The sequence below is a fragment of the Enhydra lutris genome, unplaced genomic scaffold (assembly GCF_002288905.1).
Source record: "Enhydra lutris kenyoni isolate GAN:26980312 unplaced genomic scaffold, ASM228890v2 scaffoldscaffold9, whole genome shotgun sequence".
NCBI lineage: Eukaryota > Metazoa > Chordata > Mammalia > Carnivora > Mustelidae > Enhydra > Enhydra lutris.
The window spans coordinates 82,898,490-82,921,788 of NW_019154093.1; the positions used below are offsets into that span (position 1 = coordinate 82,898,490).

Here is a 23,299-nt window from a genome sequence, read left to right on the forward strand (position 1 = left end):
GGGCGATGTCCCTCAGTGGAACAGACTTTTAAAAGTCCCGATTTTGTGCTCCGTTGCTCCGCCGCTTGCCGGGAGCCGGCCCCTCCCCCCGCGGTCTATCTTCCCGTAGCTTTGTATTCACTTCTCCGCCCGTCCTACCTTTCAGAAAGTGGTTGATTTTCTGTTTCTAGAGTTGCTGTTCTTCTTCTCTTCGATCTCCCGTTGGATTTGTAGGTGTTTGCAATCTTTAGATAAGCTATCTAGCTGATCTCCTGCTACCTGAAGTAGTCTCAGCCTGCTACTTCTCCGCCATCTTGACTCCTCCCTCCCCTGTATGAAATTTTAATACCACAGATAAAATGTCTTTCCGCCTGTGTACTGACTGGATATCTGTGGCTTTATACGTAAAAAGAGTAAGATTATTTTATCCTTCTCCAAGAAGCAATACTGCCTCATTGAGGGTGATGTCTCCTTAGTTGGGAATATGGGAAATAAAGCATGCCCCTGAGCCAGAGATTTAGTTAAAAGAACACTGAGCTTACCAAAATAGGGTTCTAAGAGGATAAGGAGTTAGAAATAAGAAAGGTAGGAGGGGAAGAACCTAAAGTGGGAAAAAAAGGGAAAGCAAAAGCAAAAGGAAACTAAACATGTTCAAGAAAGAATTAAAATAAGGGAAAAGAGGAAATACAAAAGATAAGACGAGCAAGAGACGGGGAAACATGACCTAAGACTCAGAGGAAGAAAAGCAAACAGGAAAACACCTGTGGTGTCCAAGAACAGAAAACAAGAGCCACAGCAAAGAAAATGGAAATGAACAAGAAAAAAGGAAGTGGGCATGAGACAAAAAGAGAAGAGGAGAAAGAGCAATGTCAAAGAAGAGAAAGGCAGAGAAGGCTACGATGACATTATTTATCGGACGGCCTGCTTCAGACTGATTACTGCGGAGGCAGAGGGCTCACTCTGGACACTTCCCTGGGTAAGCCCAATATCCTCCCACAAGCTCTTCAGAGCCAGTTCCTGTCCAACCTGTGTCCCTCTCTGTCTGAATTCATCACAAGAGGAGCTATGGGAGAAAAGGGAAGGCTTCATAACCTGAGGCACTGTGAGGTCTGCCCTCCAGCTCAGAGCCCAGACTGTACCTTGTTGTCTTGCATGTCTCGATTGGCTCCGTTTTTCAACAGCAAAAGGGTTGCCTCCACGTTATTGACAGCAGCTGCCCAGTGAAGAGCGGATTTTCCTAGAGGGAAAAACATTTTTGTAAGCCGACAGAGTAGAGGGACATGTCCTACTCAGTATAAAAAAGAATCATGACTTATATGAGGAAACTTTGAACTTCCCAGACAGCAGCGAGCTAGTTGTCTCTAGAGGTCCATGGGAAAAAACCAAAGTATTACCTTACTTTTCTTCTGTTCTAGAAATACTTTAATATAAGCTGCCTAGCTTTCAGAAGACACGTAGGTAAAAGGATCATTTGTCTATGGTACCCACATCCTCCCCATGACAGAATCCCACACTGAGGACAAAAGCCTATCTACTTAGCACACACCAGAAAGTCTATTTAAGATATTGTCCACAGCCCTCTAGTGAAGTCAGTTCACAAGTCCTCATACTGAGCGTGGTATGCCTGGGAGCCCACAAAGGCAAGCCTTTCATAGGCTGGCTTTGAGATCCAAGAATGCTTACTAGAAATCTCTTCCTATCTTTGCCTGTGAACTTCCCACTGGCATAGTTCTCTGAACTCAGAATGTTGAAAGGAAGAACAAAGAGTCTATGCTGGATTCAAATCTGGGAAATTCTACAAGAATCGTGTAATGATTTTCCCCTCAGAGACATGCTTTGCAGGCAAGAGTCTGACTCCCCGCCTCTTGGCCCTACCATGGTCATCCACTGCGTTCACGTCTGCTTGACAGTTGATCAGTTCTGCCACCATTCCCTCCACAGCTAGGCGGGCAGCCAGGATCAGTGGTGTAGTGCCATCATTCATCCTGGCATCCAGATCAGTTACTCGGTTGCGGATCAGAATCTAGAAGATGAAAAAGTACAGAAAAGAGAGTCACCTGGAGATAAGAAATAATGAAGCTAAGAGAAGAAACAAGAGCAACAGAGCTGACACTATGCTGTGAGATCCTGGAGGGCAGGGAATGCTTGTTATCTTTGTGTCCAAGACTCTATCATACTCAATAAATACTGAATGAATGAATGAATGAACGAACAAATGAGTGCTCAAGGGACAATGGCTCATGCAAAGTGTTGTCTTCTACGTTCTAAAGAAAGGAGGGATGTGGGAAAATACAACCTCAATTATGGTGTCTAGTTTAAGATGAACTAGAATGCTTCCAGTTTCCTTACAAGGGTAAAATAAAAGGGCAACAAGGAATACACTGGAAATTCACATCAAGAAAACCACCAAGGAGCAGCTGGAAGTCCATATGGCCAGATAAATCTACAGGGAGAAGCTGATACTAGTCAAAAGCATCATAACAGGTACCTCTCCCCTCTGATCTATTCACCTGGGAGGCATTTAGGCACATCAAAAAGGACAATGATTAAAAATTAGAAACTGGTGTAATCTGCTGTTGGCTCTTTCGCTATCTGGCTGTTAGAATTAGGTTAGCTTGGGGCCATTCTTTCCCTGCTCTTCTGCCCAACAAGCAGGACTCCACCACCCACTCTATTCTCTCAAAGAATTTTTGAAGGAATATAATCAGATATTCAGTGCCTTAGCAAAGAGGAAACATTATGGACCCACAGGGAATCAGCCCTAGTCCTGTTCTTCACCTGGAAGACCCCCTGGGCGTCAGCTGCCACTGCAGCATGGAGAGGGCAGCGGCCCATGTTGTCCTGCGCGTTGGCGTCTGCACCTGCATCCAGGAGACGCTTGGCAGCATCAGCCCTTGAGTAGCGGGCTGCAAGGTGCAGCGCCATCTCACCGGTCCGGTCTGTCTGGGCCTGCAGGCTGGCACCTTGGTAGACCAAGTCTGTGATGATGTTGGCAGAAGAGTCCTCTCCATCTTCATCTTCATCGCTCATATCTGAGCTGCCTCCTCGGAGAGAAGCCAGCATCAGTGGGGTGCACCCATCTATAAGAAAGGAATTTCCCAAAAAGTATTCAAGGGGGAGAAAGACATTAATGTTCAATTAGCCCAACTGTTGGAACAGTCCATCTGAATGTTATTCTTGTGGAGGAAAAAAATCCCTAGGCTTCCCATGGTAACTGGCAATTAGTTTTATATCTGCCACCTACTTTTCCTCTGATAACGTCCTTTCTGTGAAGAGTAATGGGAAAGTAAGAGTCTTTTTAAGTTAGGGCTCTCCTCTAAGTTAAACAAGTCTTTGTGTTTAAATTCCTAAGTGCTATGTTATTTTAAACTGGGCCACATTTTAAAATGTCCAGTGTTAACAGAATGGTATGCACTAAGGTATCAACAACTAATTTTCTATCCTTCTGCTTTGGGATATTACTTTTCTATTTTTTTCTTTTTAAGATTTTATTTATTTATTTGACAGGCAGAGATCACACGTAGGCAGACAGGCAGGCGGAGAGAGAGGGGGAGAGAGGAAAAGAGAGAGAGAGAGAAAGAGAGGTGGAAGCAAGGCTCCCCGCTGAGCAGAGAGCCCAATGCGGGGCTCGATCCCAGGACCCTGGGATCATGAGCTGAGCTGAAGACAGAAGCTTTAACCCATTGAGCCACCCAGGCGCCCCTGGGATGTTACTTTTCTAAACTACTAAAATATTTCCCATATAACCAGCCTATTTATTCCCAAGCATGCTGTACATGAGGCAATGTGAAACTTTCCATTCTTCTCACACAGGTTTATGATTTCTGCATGCCTGTGTTCCCTAAGCATTCATTTCCTCATGCTGATTTCATCTGTGCAATCAGCAGGGGGCATAGCACCAAGTGGAGCAGACACAGGCACAACCCAGAACCAAGGGCAGGCATGGCAGATGGAAAGGGGGAGGCTTGCGGCTGCTGACCTGGGCCACGGACATTCACGTCTAGCACGTCCACCTCCTGCTCCGCCTGTGGAGGAGTGAGCGCCAGCGATGGTGTCCTGCGGATATCTGCAGCCTCAAGGTGCTGCTGTGTCCATGGACGTCGATCGATGGCATCATCTTCCTCTGAGAGCAAAGCCTCATCTTCAGCCTGACAAGGGAAAACAGTGCTCCTTGTTGACCTGGCCCACCATTAGGAACTGTGGACAAGGATCTAGTCCAGAGTCTTCTACTCATTTCTCTTTCCTTCTATTCCACCCTCCAGGGCATCATCCACACGGGCTTCCTGATGCTCCCAGGAGATGGGTCCTGTCACCCTCTTCTGCACCATCCATACAACTTTCTCAACTTCCCCATCCTAAACTCCAGGCTTCAGCCTTAATATGCCATCTATTTCACCTACCAAATATGCTATCTACAGATCCCCAAAGCAGCATTTCCTTGCTTCTGGACTTTTGCCTGTGTTGACCCTGCTGTCTGCCATGTCTTTGTCTAACTCTTACCTACCCTTCATATAGAATTGGACTTTAATTCCTCTGGTGGGTCCCAAAAAGCACTCTCTGCTTACCTCTACTTAACTATTGTGTTAAGTGCTTACAAGGCATTACATGGCAGTCTCTACCACTAGAGAGTAAGGTTCATGAGAACAGGAAATAAGCCTTAGTCAACACCACTTCCCTGTACCTAACACAGTGCCCAGCACATAGCAAGCACCAGGGATATACTTGTTCGGCAATAATTACTATACTAATTTAAAAAGCAGTTACCCGTTATTGAATATTTACTATGTGATAGAAAATAGGTAGGGCACTTTACATGTATTGCCGTATTTTATCTTCACAACTCCCTATTTTACAGATAATGACAATCAGGTACAAAGAAGTTAAGTAATTTTCTAGCTACCAAGTAGCAGAGTTTGGGATCCGAATCCAGTTCTGATTATAACTAAAGCAATGTTATTGCCGTCATCCAGTACTGCATCCCTGTATTCCTCAAGCATGCATATCTTCAAGCCGCTTTAGAATATCATGGATATATGCATATCCCAGCCACGTACAGGTATGGATGGATGGTCTCCTTTTTTATATCAGCTTCAGCCTGATCTACCTCTTACTTCTATATGGTTTTAATTTTCTGGATTCAAGATGCAGAACCTTCAAATTCAATGGTCACTGCCTTTCTTCTTCTGTGTATCTACAACTTCCTTTCTAGAAGGAATATCCAGAGAGGATAAGAGAGAGATCTAGCCAAAAAGGAAGAAAGTTTTAATACACATCAGTCTTTATTTGGCTACCATCAGCATGATTCTGAAGGAAGAAGGCATGTTTGTTTTATTATTTTTAAAGAGTTCTTACTGAAACACATATGGAGGAAACCCAAGGCCATTGATGACCTAACAATTTTTACCTTTCAGGACAACCGGGGTTAGCCATTGCCTGGGCAGCATATAAAGACTACCACCCTATTCTCCCATTTGGGACACTCCAGATACCAAAAGACAGAAATATGAAGTGTGATATTATGATAGTGCCTGACAATGGTCGTTCTACCATGGCCAGCTTACCTTGGCTTTCTTTGGCTGGGGCCCTTCATCATCAACCCAATGTTCACTTGTTCCAGAACCAATAAGGTTAGCCTCTGAGACTTGCACAGAGAGATTTCTGACAGGACAAAATTAAGAAGGGAAAAAACAAGAGCAGAGGTTATATCGTAAACTAATATAGTGGTTTTTAATACTTTTTCTATGGCTATCCTCAAAGATTTTCAGGGGCTGTGGCCCAGAAAGGGTGGGTAGTATTTTATGTCCCATTGCCTGAGTAAAAGTCCTTTCCTTTCCCATGGATCAAGAGCTTACAAAAAAAGTGTGCCTCTACAAAGAAGATGAACAGTGCCACTTAAATATGTACTGAACAGAAGCATCCAGACTCTACTATTTCATCGTCACTCAGCAGGAATTCAGAATCATGGTCAAGTGTGATAACGTGGTATCGCCAGAGCTTGAAATTTAAAATAATAATTCAACAAGATCTCCTTTCTGATCTATCCCTGCTTTTTACTACTGTCAATAGTAGTTTGCTGATAAACCATCTTACTTCAGCCCCACAGCATCCTGTCCCACTGGCTCACGACGCTTGTGATTGCTGGAGTCTCGGCGAAGGGTAAAACCTTCAGGCAGCCAGAGGGAGCCATGCTTACGCTTTCGTTTCGCCATGATTACTCCCAGCAGGATAATAAACAGGATAATGACAACAGCCACAGCAAGTAGATACAGAAGCTGAGTGCGTTCTGTAGTCAGAGATTCACCTGGAAGTGCAGAGGGACAAGGAAAGTGCTGAATAAACCTCTCAATATTAGTATAAATTCATTTAGAAGGCATGGATTGATTGACATCACCAGGCCTGAAAAACAGAGCTGCACATTGAAAAGTGTGCCCTTTTCTCCCTGCCCCCAAGTAACGCCTCCCCTGCCCCAAAGTTTCCCCTTAACACCAGTGCTACTCACTGACGACAGACACAAGAGGGTAGGACAGGGTCCCCTGGATGGCATGAGAAGCCAGAAGAGCTGCTGCTGCATCTGTGTTCTTGAAACACTGGTCTGAATCTTGAACACACTGGCGGTTGTCAATTTCCAGAAATACCTTAGAGCTGTGGGATGCCAAGGGAAATGGTGAGAAAACAGAAAGGTGTCAGTTAAATAGCGAAGTTAAAAAGGATTACATGAGCATTCCTTCCTCACCTTCAGCACTGGGCTCTCCAGCTCTGTGAGGCTTCCTTGAAAGATCTTAGAAACTAAGATCCTGTCCCTTCAGATCCTACCCACTAATTTCCACTTGGACTCTGTCTCACCTTCCTTGGCCTGGCTGAGTCTGTGCCTTCTGACTGAGGCAACACAAGACCAAGTGAGGAAAGTGGGTAAAGCTGGTCCTCATTCTCCTTTGTCTCTGCATCTGGACCCTAGCTAGCTAGAATTGTGGGATATACCAACAAAAAGTGGGGTGCAAAGACACAATTTAAGATGATTATAAAGACTTTTATGAATAGAAGGCAATGATTATTACAGAAGAAGAGTAGTACTGAAGGGATCTGAGGCAACCCTGGCAAAGGGTTACGGATTCTGGCATTTGAGGAGGCCTCCCTGACATCCTGCCTTCTGCTTGCTCCAATGCACCTCTCAGGATACCAGGACAAAGGCAAACCTTTACTCTTAAACACACATACTGGCAAATGGGTTTGTCTTGCTTGGTGGGCTGTTCCACTTCTCTGAGCTCTGCATTTTTACAGGTTCACTTATAACCTCTGTGTATCAAAGTACTTAGCTTTATAAACTTTAAGAAGTTAAGAAGTAAGCTTTAAGGGGTCTAGAAACCAAACACCTACCCAGCTACCTCCTGTTCTTGATCATCAGGAAGGGACCTGCGAGTCATCCTCTGCTTCTTCATGGCAGCCGACTTCTCACCATAGTAGGGGTAGACCATGAGTGCCCCCTGCGAGTCCCGTTTAATGTGCAGGTTGGTATGGAGCAGGGTACCCAGCGCCCTCAAGAAGCTGCGGGCGTCCTGGAGCAGCTGCTCCGGGGGCATGAGCACCACTATAACCAGGGTCCCCTCTGCCAGGTTCTCTGGCCGGTCAGCAGCACAGTCCAGCCCGTCCCAGCCACACTCCTCACTGTTGCATCCCTGGTCACAGTGGTTGTCTTTGAAGTGGTCTGCACAGTATTTGTCATACCTAGGCAGGAGGCAGAAGCGGGAGAGAACAAGCAAACAATTCAGAATAGACTGCCGCAGGACTTGGTTTTCTACTTGGAACTACTGTGGCTTTCCCCACCTATCTCCTGTGGCCCCGATCAGGTCCCTTTGCCGTATCTCCTATCCCCGACAGCACAGAGTACACATCATCTAGTGCTCCCCACGGAGAAAAAACACTGTGCTGCTCCCTATGCCGCAGGGCTCACAGCCCCCCAGGCAGCTGGTGATCTTAAGTCAGATTTGTAAGCAAAGCCGCACCCCTGAAACAAAAATCAAGCGGTACACGCTTCCTCTCTTTTTTTAATCCACTATCCTAGTGAGTTAACAGTGAGCTTCTGGAAGTAAAAGGTGCCTCCAGGAACTGAACCATCAGGGCTCTACAGAGGATCATGTCAGTATGGCTCATTTCCTTCCCAAACAAGACTGAATCTGAGCTCTGGAAGGCAGGTGCAGAGAGGTGCATGCCATACACGGGACCAGATTTAAATCTGTGCCAGAGCACATAGAGTCTCTTTCAAATACTGGGAACAGGAAATTGAGTCTCCAAATCCAAATGCTGCACAAATCATTTCATCTCCCTCTCCTCCCCACTCCCACCCCTTCAGAGTTATGCCACTGGTACAACTTGCCACACTGGCTCATTGACTTTCGGAGTCGACAGTAATTGTATGTGCTCTGGCAAGTTCTCCAACCTCCCACGTCTCAGTTCCCTCACCTGTGAAAGACCATTGACAGTAATTATGCCTCATAAGATTGTTGAAAGCTCACTGAGGTTAAATTAAATGCAAGAGCTAAAAGGAAAGTTGTTATTTAACCATAAAGCACCTTGTAACTGCCATAGTAACGACTACGAGGGTTAAGTAGCCTGATCTGGCTTATGCTTCCTGATAAATCTAGATGGGGAAACCCTGTCTAAAAGAAAGGGATGGGGTAAACAGAGAGAGGTACAGACCTTTTCATTCATCCTGCAGGCAGATTTTGTGAGAGGCTGCCTGGGAATGGGTAACACCACTTCCAAAACTTATTTCCCCTAGGAGGTCGTGAGAGCAGCAGGTGAGAAGGCAGAGAGAGGCAGAGAGAGGGTGGCTGTGCATGAGCATTCCTGGACCTCTGTCAGCAAGGGGGAGCACAGGGCAGCGTGCGGCGGGGCAAGGCTGACACCAGGAAGAGGGTCTCAGGGCACCAGTCTGAACAGCAGAGGCAGCCTGGGCTGAAGCCCTGGAGTGGTTAGGAGCAAGAACAAGGAACTGAGGTGTGTTAGTGATAGCCTTCTCAGCTTCTGGGGACCCTGGACTCTTACTTGCATGTCTTGCTGCTCCCCTGGCATTCAAAATTGTCAAAAAGGCACTCGGCTGTGTTACACAGCTCATCACACTGGTTGTTGATGTAATCCCAGCAGGGTAGTGGGGAAGAGCAGTTGGCCCAGGGGTTCTCCATGGTCAGGGAACAGTCACCCCCATCCCACTGGCAGGCATGGCTGTTGCAGGCTTCATCGCAGACGCCGTCCCGAGCTTTGTCGGCACAGTACTGGCTCAGGCAGGTGGCAGGAGGGGTGCTGGTGGGGGCCATGTAAAGTTCACAGTGGCTGCCCCAGAATGGTGGAGAACACTGGCAAGAGTAGTAAGGAGGCTGGCGCTGAGGATAGCAGCTACCCCCATGTTGGCAGGGACTACTGGCACAGCCTGATTCACAGTCCTGGGGGTTGGGGCAGAAGCAGCGGGGTCCTGAAGCCGTGTGCACACACTGCTCTCCTCTCCTGCACTTCACTTGTCCGCAGCTGCTCTGGCATCTTGCCCCAGAGAATCCCTGTGGAAATCAGTGAACAAATGAGGATAGCGGGCCTCATTTTTCCTCCCAGTCCCTTCTCTGCCATACCTCTAGACAATAAAGATTAGACACATGGCTAAGATCCCTCCACGTAGCCTCCTGCACCATGTTCTAGGAGGAAGCCTCTTCAAGGTGACCTAAGGTCAGAGATGAAGATTCCATGGGATGAACGCAGAATTCGTTTACTTTAAGAGCTCACTTCTAGAAATTAAATCCATAGGTCATAGGTGGGATAAAACTCAGATAACACTGTATCTATAAGCAACTTCCCTAGCTGTCTTTAGACCATTTATATAATGGGTTTCGGGGTAGGGGAGAGAGACGTTATTTCAGGAGTCTGGAGCATCTAATAAGCTTTCTGTGTCATTTTATTCTTATACTTCCTGCTCAGCCAGACCAAAGTTACTGCACAGGTCTTCCTTCACTATGTCCTCACACAGAGTGATCTCTGTTTTAGGGAGGTTTTAGCCCCTGGCAGAGGACAAAGAGTTTTCACACCAAATGGCTAAAACAGGCTTCCTTCTAGTATAATAAGCGGCTTGCTCCCAAATAGTCCCTGCTAAGGAGTATAAGCAGAGTAGCATTTCCAACCAACTCTGCCCCAATCTGGGAGGCAAGACTACCCTCTGGCAAACCCAGAAGCCACAGACACTAGTCTTGTTTTCAAGGGAATATTCCACTACTTCCCGTGGATTTCTCTTAGTGCTTCTAAAGACTGAGAGTCATAGAACAGGGAGCTTACTCTTTCTGGGAGTATCTTAACAGCTTTAAATGGGAAACCCCAGCACTTTTTTGTGAAGGAGCTAAAATTAATCAATCTCCACACCAAGAAGTTCCAGATGGAGTGTGGAAAAATCAGGTTCAATCTCAGCTTCGTCCAGATTGTGTGAAAGAGAGCATATCCCTTAAATAGACTACATGGCACTTACCGGGGGACAACGACAAATGAAACCATCAGGCATGTTGCTGGCCACAGCACAAGTCCCCCCATTCAGGCAAGGCATCTGGGGACACACATCAATGAAAGTTTCACAGTGACGACCTTAAAGCAGAAGATAGAAAGGAGTTTTAAAAGGGAGGAGTAGTAACTGCAGTTACTGAACAGAGTGCTGTTGGGACGGGAGCTAGCCAAATGGTGAGGGATGGGGCAAGAGTTGTGAGCTGAGTCCTAAGCCCAAGGGAACATGAGAAGATGAGGAAAACACTAATTGGACCACCACTGGCTCAGGCCAATACCCTCATCTGTCTTGCCCACACAGTAAGTATATGTAGCACACATCCCCAACAGACTCACAAAACAGGGTGGACAGGGATGTGAAAAATCACTCTAATCTGACAAAAAGAGAAGAAAAAGAAAAGGACACCTCAGCTTTTTAATTTTCTTTGAAAATACTTCAGCTTTCATAAACCCAAAGAAACATTTACCAAAACCATTCAGTGCATTTTGTTAAAACTGTCAACTTCACAGGAGAGGCTACACCGGGCCAACACATCCAAGTGGTGATTTGTAGCTTACAGAGAATTTTTATCTGTAACATCTCTTTTCAATCATTTTCTAGCCATTTTGTAATCTGATCGGCACTGCTTTAAAAGAGAGCTGAGTTTTTTCCAGAGTTAATTTCCTCTAGAGACAGTTCTAAAACAGAAGGCATCTCGAGGTCACTGCTGCATGATAAAGTAAAGTAAGCAGTTGGAACCTAGGGGAAGACCTGGAGACACAGCTGGTGCCTCCCCCAAATGGCAGGAGATGGGTCCCGTCTGGCCCACAGCCATGGACAAAGAAAAGAGGGGTTTTCAAAAGGAAATTAAAATAGTCATAGTTTTGGCCAGTCCGGATTAAGAGGCAAGGGTTACATGTGCCTGCCTCTTCAAATCACAGCAGTAGCCACTAACCAAGAGCAGCCGTCACATGAACATGGAGCTCAGGGACAGATGGCCCCTCAATGTCCATCTCAGCAACCGCATCCCACAATAATTACACCCAGTGAGCTCAAGGGATTCTTTTCAATCACAAGTGCGGACAATGCATCACTACTCCTTCCTGGTGGTGGGACCCAAATTCAAGGTTGTCTTCAATCCTTCCTTCATCTCTTTCTCTCTTTCTTTGTAAGTGCTTGTCAGGGTTTCCAGAAAAAGGAAGCCTCAGAGGCAATGAAAGAAACAGCAGCCTGGTTTGCTTCTCTGGCTTCCCAAGAACCTCATGGCCAACATGAGGCTGCCAGACAGACTGTTCACACTCTGTGTGTCCAGAATTGCCCCAAAAGGGGCAATTGTTCATAATGGACTGTTTTTGATATCGCATCCAGGCATCTTCCACAGTGCAAAATACTTCCCATTCTTCATAAATTACCAAAGTTCTTAAAGGTAACACCTCTTTAAAATTGGAAGGAAGGAGGTCTAGAGATGGGCTCACAATACAGCTGAATCCAACTTGCCAAATTAGTACTCAGGAGACTTCTGTAGCCTATCACCTGACTCCCAAGGAATACTACTATAGCATAAAGTCTGGAACGACTCCAGAAATGCCAGGCAGACTTCTGGTTATCTGATGACACTGCCACTGTTAGACATATTGTAGTCCCCCAAAGTCGCCAAGCTGCCCATCTTCAGAAATAACTAATAAGTGCCTATGACAAGCGCCCATTCTGAGACAGGACTTGGTCATCTTTATGCTCTGTGAAGATAAAGAAGCTTGAGAAGAGAATGGGAGCACAGCCAACTCTTAGCTGTGCAGGTAATACACCTGCAGCTTTCCAGTACATACCCTCATGAATTGGTTTTGCTTAAACACATCCCAATTCAGACCTATTCCTCTTAGGTGACCTAGAAGATCCTAATCATCTCTGGGTTCCAGACATGGAGAGAAGGGGCAGTGACTACCGGTAACCCAGGTTATTACATGCCAAAGGAGACAGGGTGATGAAGCCAGAGCAGATGCATAGTTTCTGAACACAAGACATTATTTTCCTCAGATGAAAGAGTTCTGTGGATGAATTTGGTGTTGGCAGCACAGCAACGTGAACATATTTAATACCACTGAACTGTACACTTAAAAATGGTTAAGATGGGGGTGCTGGGTGGCTTAAGCCTCTGCCTTTGGCTCAGGTCATGGTCTCAGGGTCCTGGGATCGAGGCCTGCATCAGGCTCTCTGCTCGGCAGGGAGCCTGCTTCCTCCTCTCTCTCTCTGCCTACTAGTGATCTCTCTCTGTCAAATAAATAAGTAAAATCTTTTAAAAAAATGGTTAAGATGGTACACATTGTTATGTGTATTTTGCCCCAATTAAAAGGTGTTATTTTGCTCAACCACTCCCAGCATTCTATTTCTTTTTTTGCATTTCTGCTCTAGTATGATATCATCAGTATATAACAAAAGAAAAAGCACCTCAGGAAAAACAAAAAAGGCAGAGGTAGACTCTAACATCCATGAAGCACAGACCTGAGGAAAAACTGTGCCTCTGAACTAAGCTGGCCTAGTTTTTCCTATGTAAGAAAAAAGCTACTTTGGGTCCAGTAGGTGACATACGTCCTTCACTCAAATTTCCTCACTCAAAGCCCCTCCGAGGTAGAGTGCTGGCGGTGCTGGAGAGACTCTCACCAGTGAAGGCGTTGTGGCAGACACACAGGTAGTCATTGGTTAGCTGGATGCAGTCCAGGCTGCCCTCAGAGCTGCAGGGGTTTGAGAGGCACTCGTTGATGTCCCCCTCACACCGCTCTCCGGCAAAGCCCGGCAGGCAGCGACAACTGTAGCCCCCGATCCTGTCCACACACTGACCACCATTAAGGCAGTGGGGACCCCCGGCACAGTCATCAATGTTCTCTTCACAAAGCAGGCCTGGAGAAAAGAGAGAAGATACAGAGAATGATGACATTCTTTGGAACACTGCTTTCCAGCTGAAGAGAGCAGTTATTCAGGTTACACATCTCAATCTGCAATGGGACCTTTTAGGTCAGGCAAGGAGAAGCTGCCATCTTCCCGGTGACCAGTAAGGGCCAAGGAAAGAATGTGTTCAGGTCTTCACAGGTACTCTCCCACACAATCCACCGAAGCAGTCCCCTGGGCAGTAGCCAGCATTCTTTGTTCCACCTGAGAGACGGGGAGCCTGGAGCTCAAGAGACACCCAGCAATTTTTATTACTTTATTCCCATTATTCAAACTATAAAAACAGTTCAAAAGAGACTATTACAATCAGGACATAGATTATAAGTATGTAAAAATATTGGTAAGAACTAGAACTTAATTTTGAGTGATACAGTTAGGTTTTAGACCACTGACTTTTTTCCTGTAAAACAAGGTGTACTAGCTGTTTATTTTTAAAAATTTTAGGGAAAATATCCTGTTGAGAGCTCAAAGGTTATTCCATTTAAAATAGCACTCATACTATAGATGCAATTAGCCATCTAGTATGATATCTGTAAATATTCTTGAGAGTACAAAAGAAATTAATAATAATTCTAGAAATGATTCCATGAATGATTTAAAAAATTACAAAAGAAAGGAAAACAGTTATGTATTCTTGCCACTTATAGTGGTAGCATACACTAAGATAAGCAAGACTATTAAAAAGGAAAAAGAGGGCACCTGGGTGGCTCAGTCAGTTTAGTGTCTGACTTTGGCTCAGGTCACCATCCAGGGTCCTGGGATGGAGCCCCACCTTAGGCACCATGCTCAGTAGGGAGTCTCCTTGTCCCTCTCCCTCTCTCTCTGTCCCTCCCCACTGCTCATGCTCTTTCTGTCTCTCTCTCAAATAAATAAATAAAATCTTTTTTAAAAAAGGATGGAAAGACCTCATTTTCAATAGCAATATCAAAAGACAAAATTATAGGAATAATCTTAAAAAGAAATGTACTATAGCTATATGAAAACTTTAAAATTGCCCTGAAAGACACAAAAGGAGATCTGAATAAATGAGAAGATGTTATGATTTAGTTAGGAAGACTCCTCATCATAAAGATGTCAGTTTTCCTTACACAGATTCATAAATTTAATATGACCCCCATTAAAAAAGCCACCAAAATTTTTTAATTTAATTAAATTTTTAATGGATAATCTGACTCTAAAGTTATATGGAAAAATAAACTATAACCATAGCCTGGAAAACCCTGAAAACAAAGATCCTTAATAATTAAAACAGAGTGGTATTGATAAATTAACAAAATAAAGCAGAATAAAGCAAAAAAAAAAAAAAAAAGAAGAAGAAAAAAAAAGTCCAGAATAACACCCAGTTACACAAGCAAATTTAGAATTTGATAAAGTTGCCACCTCAAATTATTGCATAAAAGATCAAATATTCAGTAAATTGTGTTGGGAAAAATCAGTAGCTATATGGAAAAAAGTGCTACAATAGTCTTGTACTTGAAGAAAATATGGGAGAATTCCTTTATAAACTTAGAGTGTAGAAGGTATTACTGACTAGGATTCAAAATCCAGAAGTTATAAAAAAAAAAAAAAAGGTTGATAAATCCAATCTGATTAAAAGGAAAAAGCTCCAAGGGTGCCTGCATGGCTCAGTCAGTTAGTTGAGCATCCGACTCTTGGTTTCAGCTCGTCATGATCTTGGGCACCTAAGACTGAGCCCCCTTTGAGCTCTGCATTCAGCGCAGAGTCTACTTGAGATTCTCTCTCCCCTTCTCCCTTTTCCCCTCCCCCTGCTCTCTCTCTAAAATAAATAAATCTTAAAAAAATAAAAATAAAAAGCTCTGCATAAAAAAAACTATTAAAAAAATCAAAGACAAGAAATAATATATTGACAATATTTTGTATCATAGTTAATCTCTATAAAATATTAAGATGATCAATGTAACAGGGGAAAAAAGATATAGATACAAACAGAGAAACCACTGAAAGAGGAAAACCAAATGACTCATAGATGAGAATACATTTATCCTGACTGAGAAGAAGCCAGTATGCTCATATACTATGAATCAGCAATATTAATCTAAGTTACAAATGCACATAATTCTCTAATCCAGCAATTCCATTTCTGTAAATTTATCTACAAATATACACATGCAAGAAACCCAAAGTTCTATCACTAGGACTTTGATTCTATATACTCTACTCAAAATTCTACAGGATGAAAAAGATTAAGGAAGTTCTATAAATTGGTATGGGACCATCTCCGATTAAGTAAAAAAAAAAAAAAAAAAAAAATCAAGTGTGAGAGTTTATCTAATACCCTATCTTCAAAGTAAGAAGAGGGGTAAATAAAAATATCTTTTTATTTGGCTTCTATATACATAAGGAAATTCTGAAGGGCACATAAAAAAAAAAACCTAGAAGATATACAAGAAAGTAAAACAAATGGAGGTTATTTGCTTGTGGGAGAGGGAGAACTAGGTATAGGGAAGGGGAATGGAAAGAGAATTTTCACTTTATGCTTTTGTTACATATGTATGTATTTAAGAATGTGTGTGTCTATATATAAAATTTGGGACATGTGCATATATTACCTATTTGCAAACTAAATAAAAAACAAGACAGTAAAAAACAAAACAAGTTTGCGATCCCACTGACACTGAATATTTGGTAATTAGGAGCTGCTAGTAAAATCAACACTGATGCCTAGCATCCCATCAAAATGGAACCAGCAGTAATACACAGACCTATTGATTGAGAATGAGCTCAACCTCTGCCCGAAGCAAGGTAGTAGGGATAGGCACAACAGTTAGCTCTGGACCTGGAACCAGAGGTGCCCCCAGGTCAAGATCCAAAGCTCAGGAGTACTGAAATAAAAACAATCATTGTGATAACTCTCACAATGAACTTATAGGATTTGATAGTCCCCTGGAGGCTGACCCATGGCCAGAGAAGTCAAGCCAGGAGAAATAAATACCAGTCTACATACCTAACCAAGCACAGGTAGTATGGTAACTCAATGAATTCTAAGCATGATAAATTCAAAGAGATCCAAACCTACACATATCATAAGCAAAAGGTCATAAGACAAAGGCAAAGAGAGCATTTTGAAAGTACCAAGGGAGAAGCAACTAATCACAAACAAGGGATCCTCAATAAGGTTAACAGCTGATTTCTCCTTAAAAAACAAAAACAAACCCTGGAGGTCAAAAAGCAGTAGGATGCCAACAATGAATCATGGAACACTACATCAAAAACTAATGGTAACTGACATAACATAATAAAAATAATTATTAAGAAAAAGCAGTAGAATGACATATTCAAAATACTAATAGTCAATACTAATAGCAAAACTATTGTTTAAACTATGGAGTATTATGCCTCCATCAGAAAGGATGAATACCCAACTTTTGTAGCAACATGGACAGGACTGGAAGAGATTATGCTGTGTGAAATAAGTCAAGCAGAGAGAGTCAATTACCATATGGTTTCACTTATTTGTGGAGCATAACAAATAGCATGGAGGACAAGGGGAGTTAGAGAGGAGAAGGGAGTTGAGGGAAATTGGAAGGGGAGGTGAACCATGAGAGACTGTGGACTCTGAAAAGCAATCTGAGGGGTTTGAAGGGGGGCGGTGGGAGGTTGGGGGAACCAGGTGGTGGGTATTGGAGAGGGCACGGATTGCATGGAGCTCTGGGTGTGGTGCAAAAACAATGAATACTGTTACGCTGAAAATAAATTAAAAAATTTTTTTCAAAAAGTACAAAAAAACCCCCACAAAACTATTGTTTAAGCCATCCTTAACAAACAGAAAAGAGAACTTTTGTTGCATTATGGAAGGGTCCATTCCAGGACTAACATCTGTAATTCATAGAACATTCATGGTACAGCAGAATTCTTAGTGTGCAATAAATATCCACGTGCTCTCCCACATCCCGTCTCTCCTGGAGTCAGATTGAGACCATTTTACTAATTCTGGCCAATGTGCTATGAGAAATAATGATGGGTGTCATGTCCAGACTGAGGCAGGGAGAGCTGCTACATGACCCTACAAGTCTGTCCCTCCTCCTCTGCTGTGGAGGCCTTGGAGGCCAAGTGCTTGCAACCTCATAGCTAGAATACAGAGAGAGACACTCCAACTTTGAGTGACAAACGTTGTTGTGTCAAGCCACTGAGATCTGAGGTTTCATCTGCCACCAGAATCGGAGCTTGTCATCAAGAGTAAAAATATTAAAAGGAACAAACTAATAATGAATCAAAATCACTCTACTTCTCTTTCAACTATTGATTTCTAGAGCAGAGAACTACTCCCTTTTTCACAGGACAAATCTTCCTGTATTTAAAGGCTGTTTCTCTTGAGTTTTCTCTTCCCCTTTAACCTCATTGCTTGATAACTATCCTATCAGTGGGGTACTCTCCTATTTTAAGTTAGCCAAACCCTGAACTCAAGGAAGGTAAATTATCAAAGTTCACTGCACAAATGTCTAAGAAAGTATAAATACTTCCCTGATATTCTATTCTCTTCAACACTGAGATGAATTTCTCACCATTGTGGATGGGCTCAGCTTTTTTCTTTTTACAGGCTGCTCAGAACGGTTATAACTACACCTTTTCTAACAAAGAATACTCCAAGCTCTCGCCAGAAGATTGTTCAGAGGCAGGGGCAATGCCCACAGTAGACTGATGCCCCATTGTTCAGTCTAGAGTTAGACTCTGTAGGCTTTACTGCAATTCTTAGTTACAGCCTTAGGGCATCACCTTCCACACTTGGGCTTATGAAAATAGGCAAATGTTTTCATTTCATTCAATCCCCCACCTTACGGAAGCAATACTTGGCAAGTTTTAAAAAATACAGAAGCTAGTAAATGTGAATTATCTGTTTAAGAGACCACTAGTTATTTTCCCTTGAAGCACCAAGAAATCTTGCTAACCAGGCTAATCTTGTTGCAACACTGCATCATTTCCACATTCCGTGTTTCATGGAACATAAGATGTCATCAACAACCAGAAAGAACTGAGAACATGAGTCAGAACATCAGAGCTAGGCAAGAGATGAGAGAATGCAATGGCCTGAGTTACCGGAATCCAGAACTAAATGCTTAATTTTTTAAAACCTCCTCCACACTAAAAATGGATTTATAACATAAGAAAATGCCCTAGATGGAGATGTGTAGGGCTGATGTCATACCTCGAGTGCCTGGTGGACAGGAACACTTGAAGTGGTTCACAAGGTCGACACAGGTGCCTCCGTTCTGGCATGGCTGATTCTGGCACTCATCTACTTCATACTCACAATTGACGCCCTGATACCCTGGGACACACTGATAGGAACAAGCGAATAGGAAGAAACATTGGACCATTGTTGGAAACAGACCACCAGAGCAAATGAAATCCGGAAGGTTGCTGTATACCTCTGCCCACCCCGGGCCCCCACCCAGCTCTTATATGCTTCTCCAGACCATCACACGCCCTACCAATCATCTGGTGCAGGACCAACTTGCAGCATACTAACACTGACATCTTCCAGCTGAAAAGCCACTTTAAAACAAAGGCAAGGACTCAACAATCTCAGGGATATTTCAGAGTTGACGCTTGTGCAAAACTTTCATCACTCCTCAACTTAGGTTTTCCCATCTTTCAAATATGCATTCCTTGGTATGCGATGAGGACCCTGTGACTCAGTCCAACAGTATGTGTGGACAGTAGTAAACGCACTGCATTTATTGATCTCTAGATTCAGGAAACCACACGTATGTATGAGAAACTGGCTGAGATGGGGGAGGGGTCGTGTTAGCTAACATAGTAGACATAGGGGTTTGAGGGATTTCAGGACTGATCAAGGAAAAAAACCCTGACTGTGAAGTGGCTTTATTGGGTAATACTTTGACAGGTTTGCATGTGCGGGCATCCCTCACAGCACGAGACTGTCCAGAGCAGACAAGAAGATAAGGAAAGGAGGGCAAGTGAATTCCAAGGGAAGGGGGTAACAGAGAGGGGGCCTATATGTTTCGTGCAGCCAGGCCCCAGTCTTTGGGTCAGAGAGTTCTGAAGGGCAGCACTGGCCTGGGGTCTTCAGGTCCTGGGGCTTACCTAATGGCTTGCAGATATTGGGTGTAGTTTTGTAGACTATGCAAAGCAGAAAGGCTATACATGGCTGAAAACATGCTTTATTAGGGCTATTTTTAGAAAAACTGGATGTGTTAAAAAATTTTAGTTTGGTCCTGGTGGCTTTTGAACTAACAGGTCTCAGCCCTCTCTGAAGCAATAACTGCAGGGCCAGTATAAAGAGACCATCTTTAGCTCATTTATGAGAAGTAAAGCTTTTCTCAGTGGTCCTGGGTGGCCTGAATTGGTGTCAAATACAAGTCTCTGGTGTCTTGTTTACATCTTGCTCTACCCATTATCAGCGCAACCATCAGGAAGACAGTGCCATGTTCCTTCAGAGACACACACTTCCTCAGATATATACATGTCATACTTAGTGTGATGCTACATGGAACAGGCTAAGTAACTTCAGGACACACCTCAAAGTGGCTTCTCCTGTCTCAGCTGCTATTCAGGAATGTGCCAAGGGCCATTGAGCTACCGGCCTGTGAAATGCACTCTGGTAGTGAAAGTTGGCTCTGAATCCTGAGGCAACTCTATGCAAGTGAGATGGCTTCAGACCTCTATAAAAATACCTTACTAGAGCCATGTGAACTTATTATACAAGGGGATGGAAACTGGTGGTGGTTGGTAAACAATATATAATGGTGATTGGTTAAAAAACACATCTATCAATTGTAAAAATAAGTCACAAGCAGCTATCTTTAGTATGCTGGCGTTCACAAGACCTGTGCCATCTTTGGGAGGTCTCTGACATCTGCCCACTCATCTTACCTCACATCTGTACCCGCCGATGAAGTCCCTGCAGGTGGCTCCATGCTGGCAAGGGTTGGATGAGCACTCATCGAGCTGCTCCTCACAGTAGCTCCCGGTGTAGCCCAGGGGGCACTGGCAGTGATGTGAGTTGCCAGCATTGATGCAGACACCGGAGTGCTGGCACAGGTGGTCAGTGGACACCCCTAGGAAACCGAGTATGGGAAGAAACATCACAGAAGAGCACATGTGTCAGGTTCAGACCAACTAATTGTATTCTTATCTAGTTCATGACCCTCAGCACCAGATTTATATTGAAAATAAACCAGCCCTGGGAGTCTGGGGGGCTCAGTTAGGTGTCCGGGTCTTGACTTCACTCAGGCAGTGATCTCAGAGTTGTGGGATGGAGCCCATGTTAGACTCCATGCTGAGCATGGAGTCTGCTTGAGACTCTCTCTCCCTCTCCACTCTCCCCTCCCCATCCCTCGCTCTCTCTAAAATAAATAAGTAAATCTTAAAAAAAAAAAAAAAGAAAGAAAGAAAAGAGAAGAAGTAAGTCTTGAAAGTGGAATATACCTTCATTTCATTTTACATACATTTCTTTTTGGAATCTTTAAGCCTGTGCCTCTGCCTTTTCACCTTCCATCTCAGACCCTTTCTGTAGAGCCCTGCCCACCAACCACTGTCTGCGCTCCCATGATTAACAATATCTGCCCTAAAATGCAGATAGTTGGCCAATACTTTGGGAAGTGACCCTGGAGCCTGAAGGGACAGAGCTCACCTCTGTGGAAAGCTGCCACCTCACAGGACACATTAGGCACATCACAGTAAGCACCAGCCCATCCAGATGGACACAGGCACCGAGACTCTGCTTTTTCCTGAATGCAAGTACCTTTGTTTTTACATGGAGACCGACTACAGAGGTTCACCAGGGTCTGAAACAGAAGGATACAGCAACATCCAAATATCAAAAAAGAAGAAAAAAAGTCACATACACTGAATTTTAAGAATCAAAGGAGAGCACACTAATTAAAAAAAAAAAAAAAAAAAAGAGCCCTCAGTCACATCTTAAAATAGTCCAATGTTCTCAGGTAATCCAATCATTTTACATAGTCTAATTCTTCTTAGCTCTGCTATTTAAAAAGTTCTTACCACAGAAGTTTAAGCATTTGAGGGAACCTAATTTTAAGTTATTCCCTATGTTATGATTATGTCCAGATCTGTGGCCACCCTCCACAGCTAGAAAGAAAGAAATTACAGCTGTCAGACAGGTCCATAACACCTGTGCTAATTCTGTGGGAGAAATCTACATGGGTCTCAGTCAAATCTATCCAGGTGAATACGAGTAAAAGGACTTAAAGCCTGTTAATAAACCTAAAAGTTGTCACAAAGCTTACTTAGAGGGGAGAAAATCAGGCTTATGAAAAACACGAGGCAAAGAATATGAGCGGACTAGTCCCATAACTCCATAACTCGCATGTGGTGACTTGATCCCTGGGGAGAGCACGGTCACACTCATGGAGTGTCTGTGAAAGAAGGGGCCAGTGTGTTTGGGTGGAGCACGCCCTGCTACATGTAACCTCACACTGTGAGAATGAGAAAGAACCCAAGGAAGAATGTCCTTCTGATCCACAGAATCAGCATCAAGCTGTTTGATTTAATATGCAGAAGTGGGTTATTTGCATGTCCAATATAATCAAAGCCTAACTTAAATGCACCCTGTAAGTCTAGTTAAATTTGGCCACTTAGTTCTAAATGCTCTGTTGTTCTGTTATTCTATCATCCTATCATTAAGAGGTAAAAATAGCATAAAATTAAATACAATGTGGGGTGCCTGGATGGCTCAGTTAGCATCTGACTTTGGTTCAGGTCATGATCTCAGGGTCCTGGGATCAATCCCCACATCGGGCTCCATGTCCAGCTCCACACAAAATGGGAAGTCTGCTTGCCCCTCTGTCCCTCTCCCCATTCATTTGTTCTTTCTCTCTCAAATAAATAAATCAAAAATAAATAAAAATAAATAAATACAATGCTGTTTGGTATGCAACTCTGGAAAGATTACTTTGCCCCCTTTGGGACTCAGTTTCTTCTTTTAAGAAATGAAAGTTTGCCCTCGTTGGCTCTGAGAGTCTATAAAAATGTAAAAAAAAATTTACATATATGAATTTAAAAAACTTGTGACAAGCTTGGTTTTGAGAATATTACAACACTGCAAGACATAATAATAATTATTATTTTCTGCCTAGATACTGTATCTGATCTTCAAAGACTTTAGACTGTTATCTTCCTTTTTGTATTTCTAACATAAATACTATCTATGCACTTATTTTCCACATGTATTTCTCTGCAGTTCTTGGTTAGCCTGTTACAACCATCTCATGCTTGTAAATCTGTATAATCTTGCCAGTGTCACCACTTCGGAATCTACCAGCTGTTAAGAAGTTATGCAGATTTATCTCAGAGATATCCCCTCTAAGAGCCAGAATCTTCCCTTTTAGGAAGGGCTTATTCTGCTTAGAAGAAAAATAAGCGTAATATTCAGCTACTCTGAGGGAGCTGAGTGGGCTGAAATTTAATTACCTGACAGTTTTTCCCCGTGTAGCCCAAGGGGCAGGTGCAGCGGTAGGTACCCAGGCCATCAACACATATTCCTTCATTTAGGCAGGGATGAGAACTGCATTCATTGATCTCATGGAGGCAGAAGGGGCCAGTGAAGCCCACAGGGCACAAGCAAGTGAAGGAGTTAATCCCGTCGACACAGGTGCCACCATTGAAACAGGAGCTGAGAAGCAGAGAAAGCAATGCCAGCTATGTAATCTGGTTCCTCTGACCTGCTATTTAAAAGTCAGTTTCCTAGAATCTAACATGTTACAGAGGCAAATACTCCTGAGCATCTTAAACTCCTAGATCTAATAAATTTTGTTTTTCCAAATTAGATTGGGTGTCAATCAGCCTGAGTCCCAGCTTCATTTCTACAACCAAAAAGGTTACAGGAGTAACCTGTAAAGTAAGGGTTTCCAGGTTTTACCCAGTCCT

General features: G+C 43.5%; 1 protein-coding gene across 1 annotated transcript in view; it reads right to left on the reverse strand.

Annotated features, from left to right (window-relative positions):
* The window catches only part of LOC111142867 (notch 2), a 172,449-nt gene that overhangs the window by 9,856 nt on the left and 139,294 nt on the right, over positions 1-23,299 (reverse strand). Inside the window, exons 19-33 of the mRNA XM_022496239.1 lie at positions 22,844-23,045; positions 21,045-21,198; positions 20,285-20,469; positions 18,594-18,726; positions 13,145-13,381; positions 10,478-10,590; positions 9,022-9,527; positions 7,354-7,701; positions 6,479-6,621; positions 6,070-6,280; positions 5,541-5,637; positions 3,959-4,127; positions 2,758-3,059; positions 1,855-2,002; positions 1,119-1,216 (exon numbers count right to left, since the gene is read on the reverse strand). Of these exons, the coding sequence (XP_022351947.1) occupies positions 1,119-1,216; positions 1,855-2,002; positions 2,758-3,059; positions 3,959-4,127; positions 5,541-5,637; positions 6,070-6,280; positions 6,479-6,621; positions 7,354-7,701; positions 9,022-9,527; positions 10,478-10,590; positions 13,145-13,381; positions 18,594-18,726; positions 20,285-20,469; positions 21,045-21,198; positions 22,844-23,045 (3,046 nt within the window). The remainder of the gene's footprint in view (positions 1-1,118; positions 1,217-1,854; positions 2,003-2,757; positions 3,060-3,958; positions 4,128-5,540; positions 5,638-6,069; positions 6,281-6,478; positions 6,622-7,353; positions 7,702-9,021; positions 9,528-10,477; positions 10,591-13,144; positions 13,382-18,593; positions 18,727-20,284; positions 20,470-21,044; positions 21,199-22,843; positions 23,046-23,299) is intronic.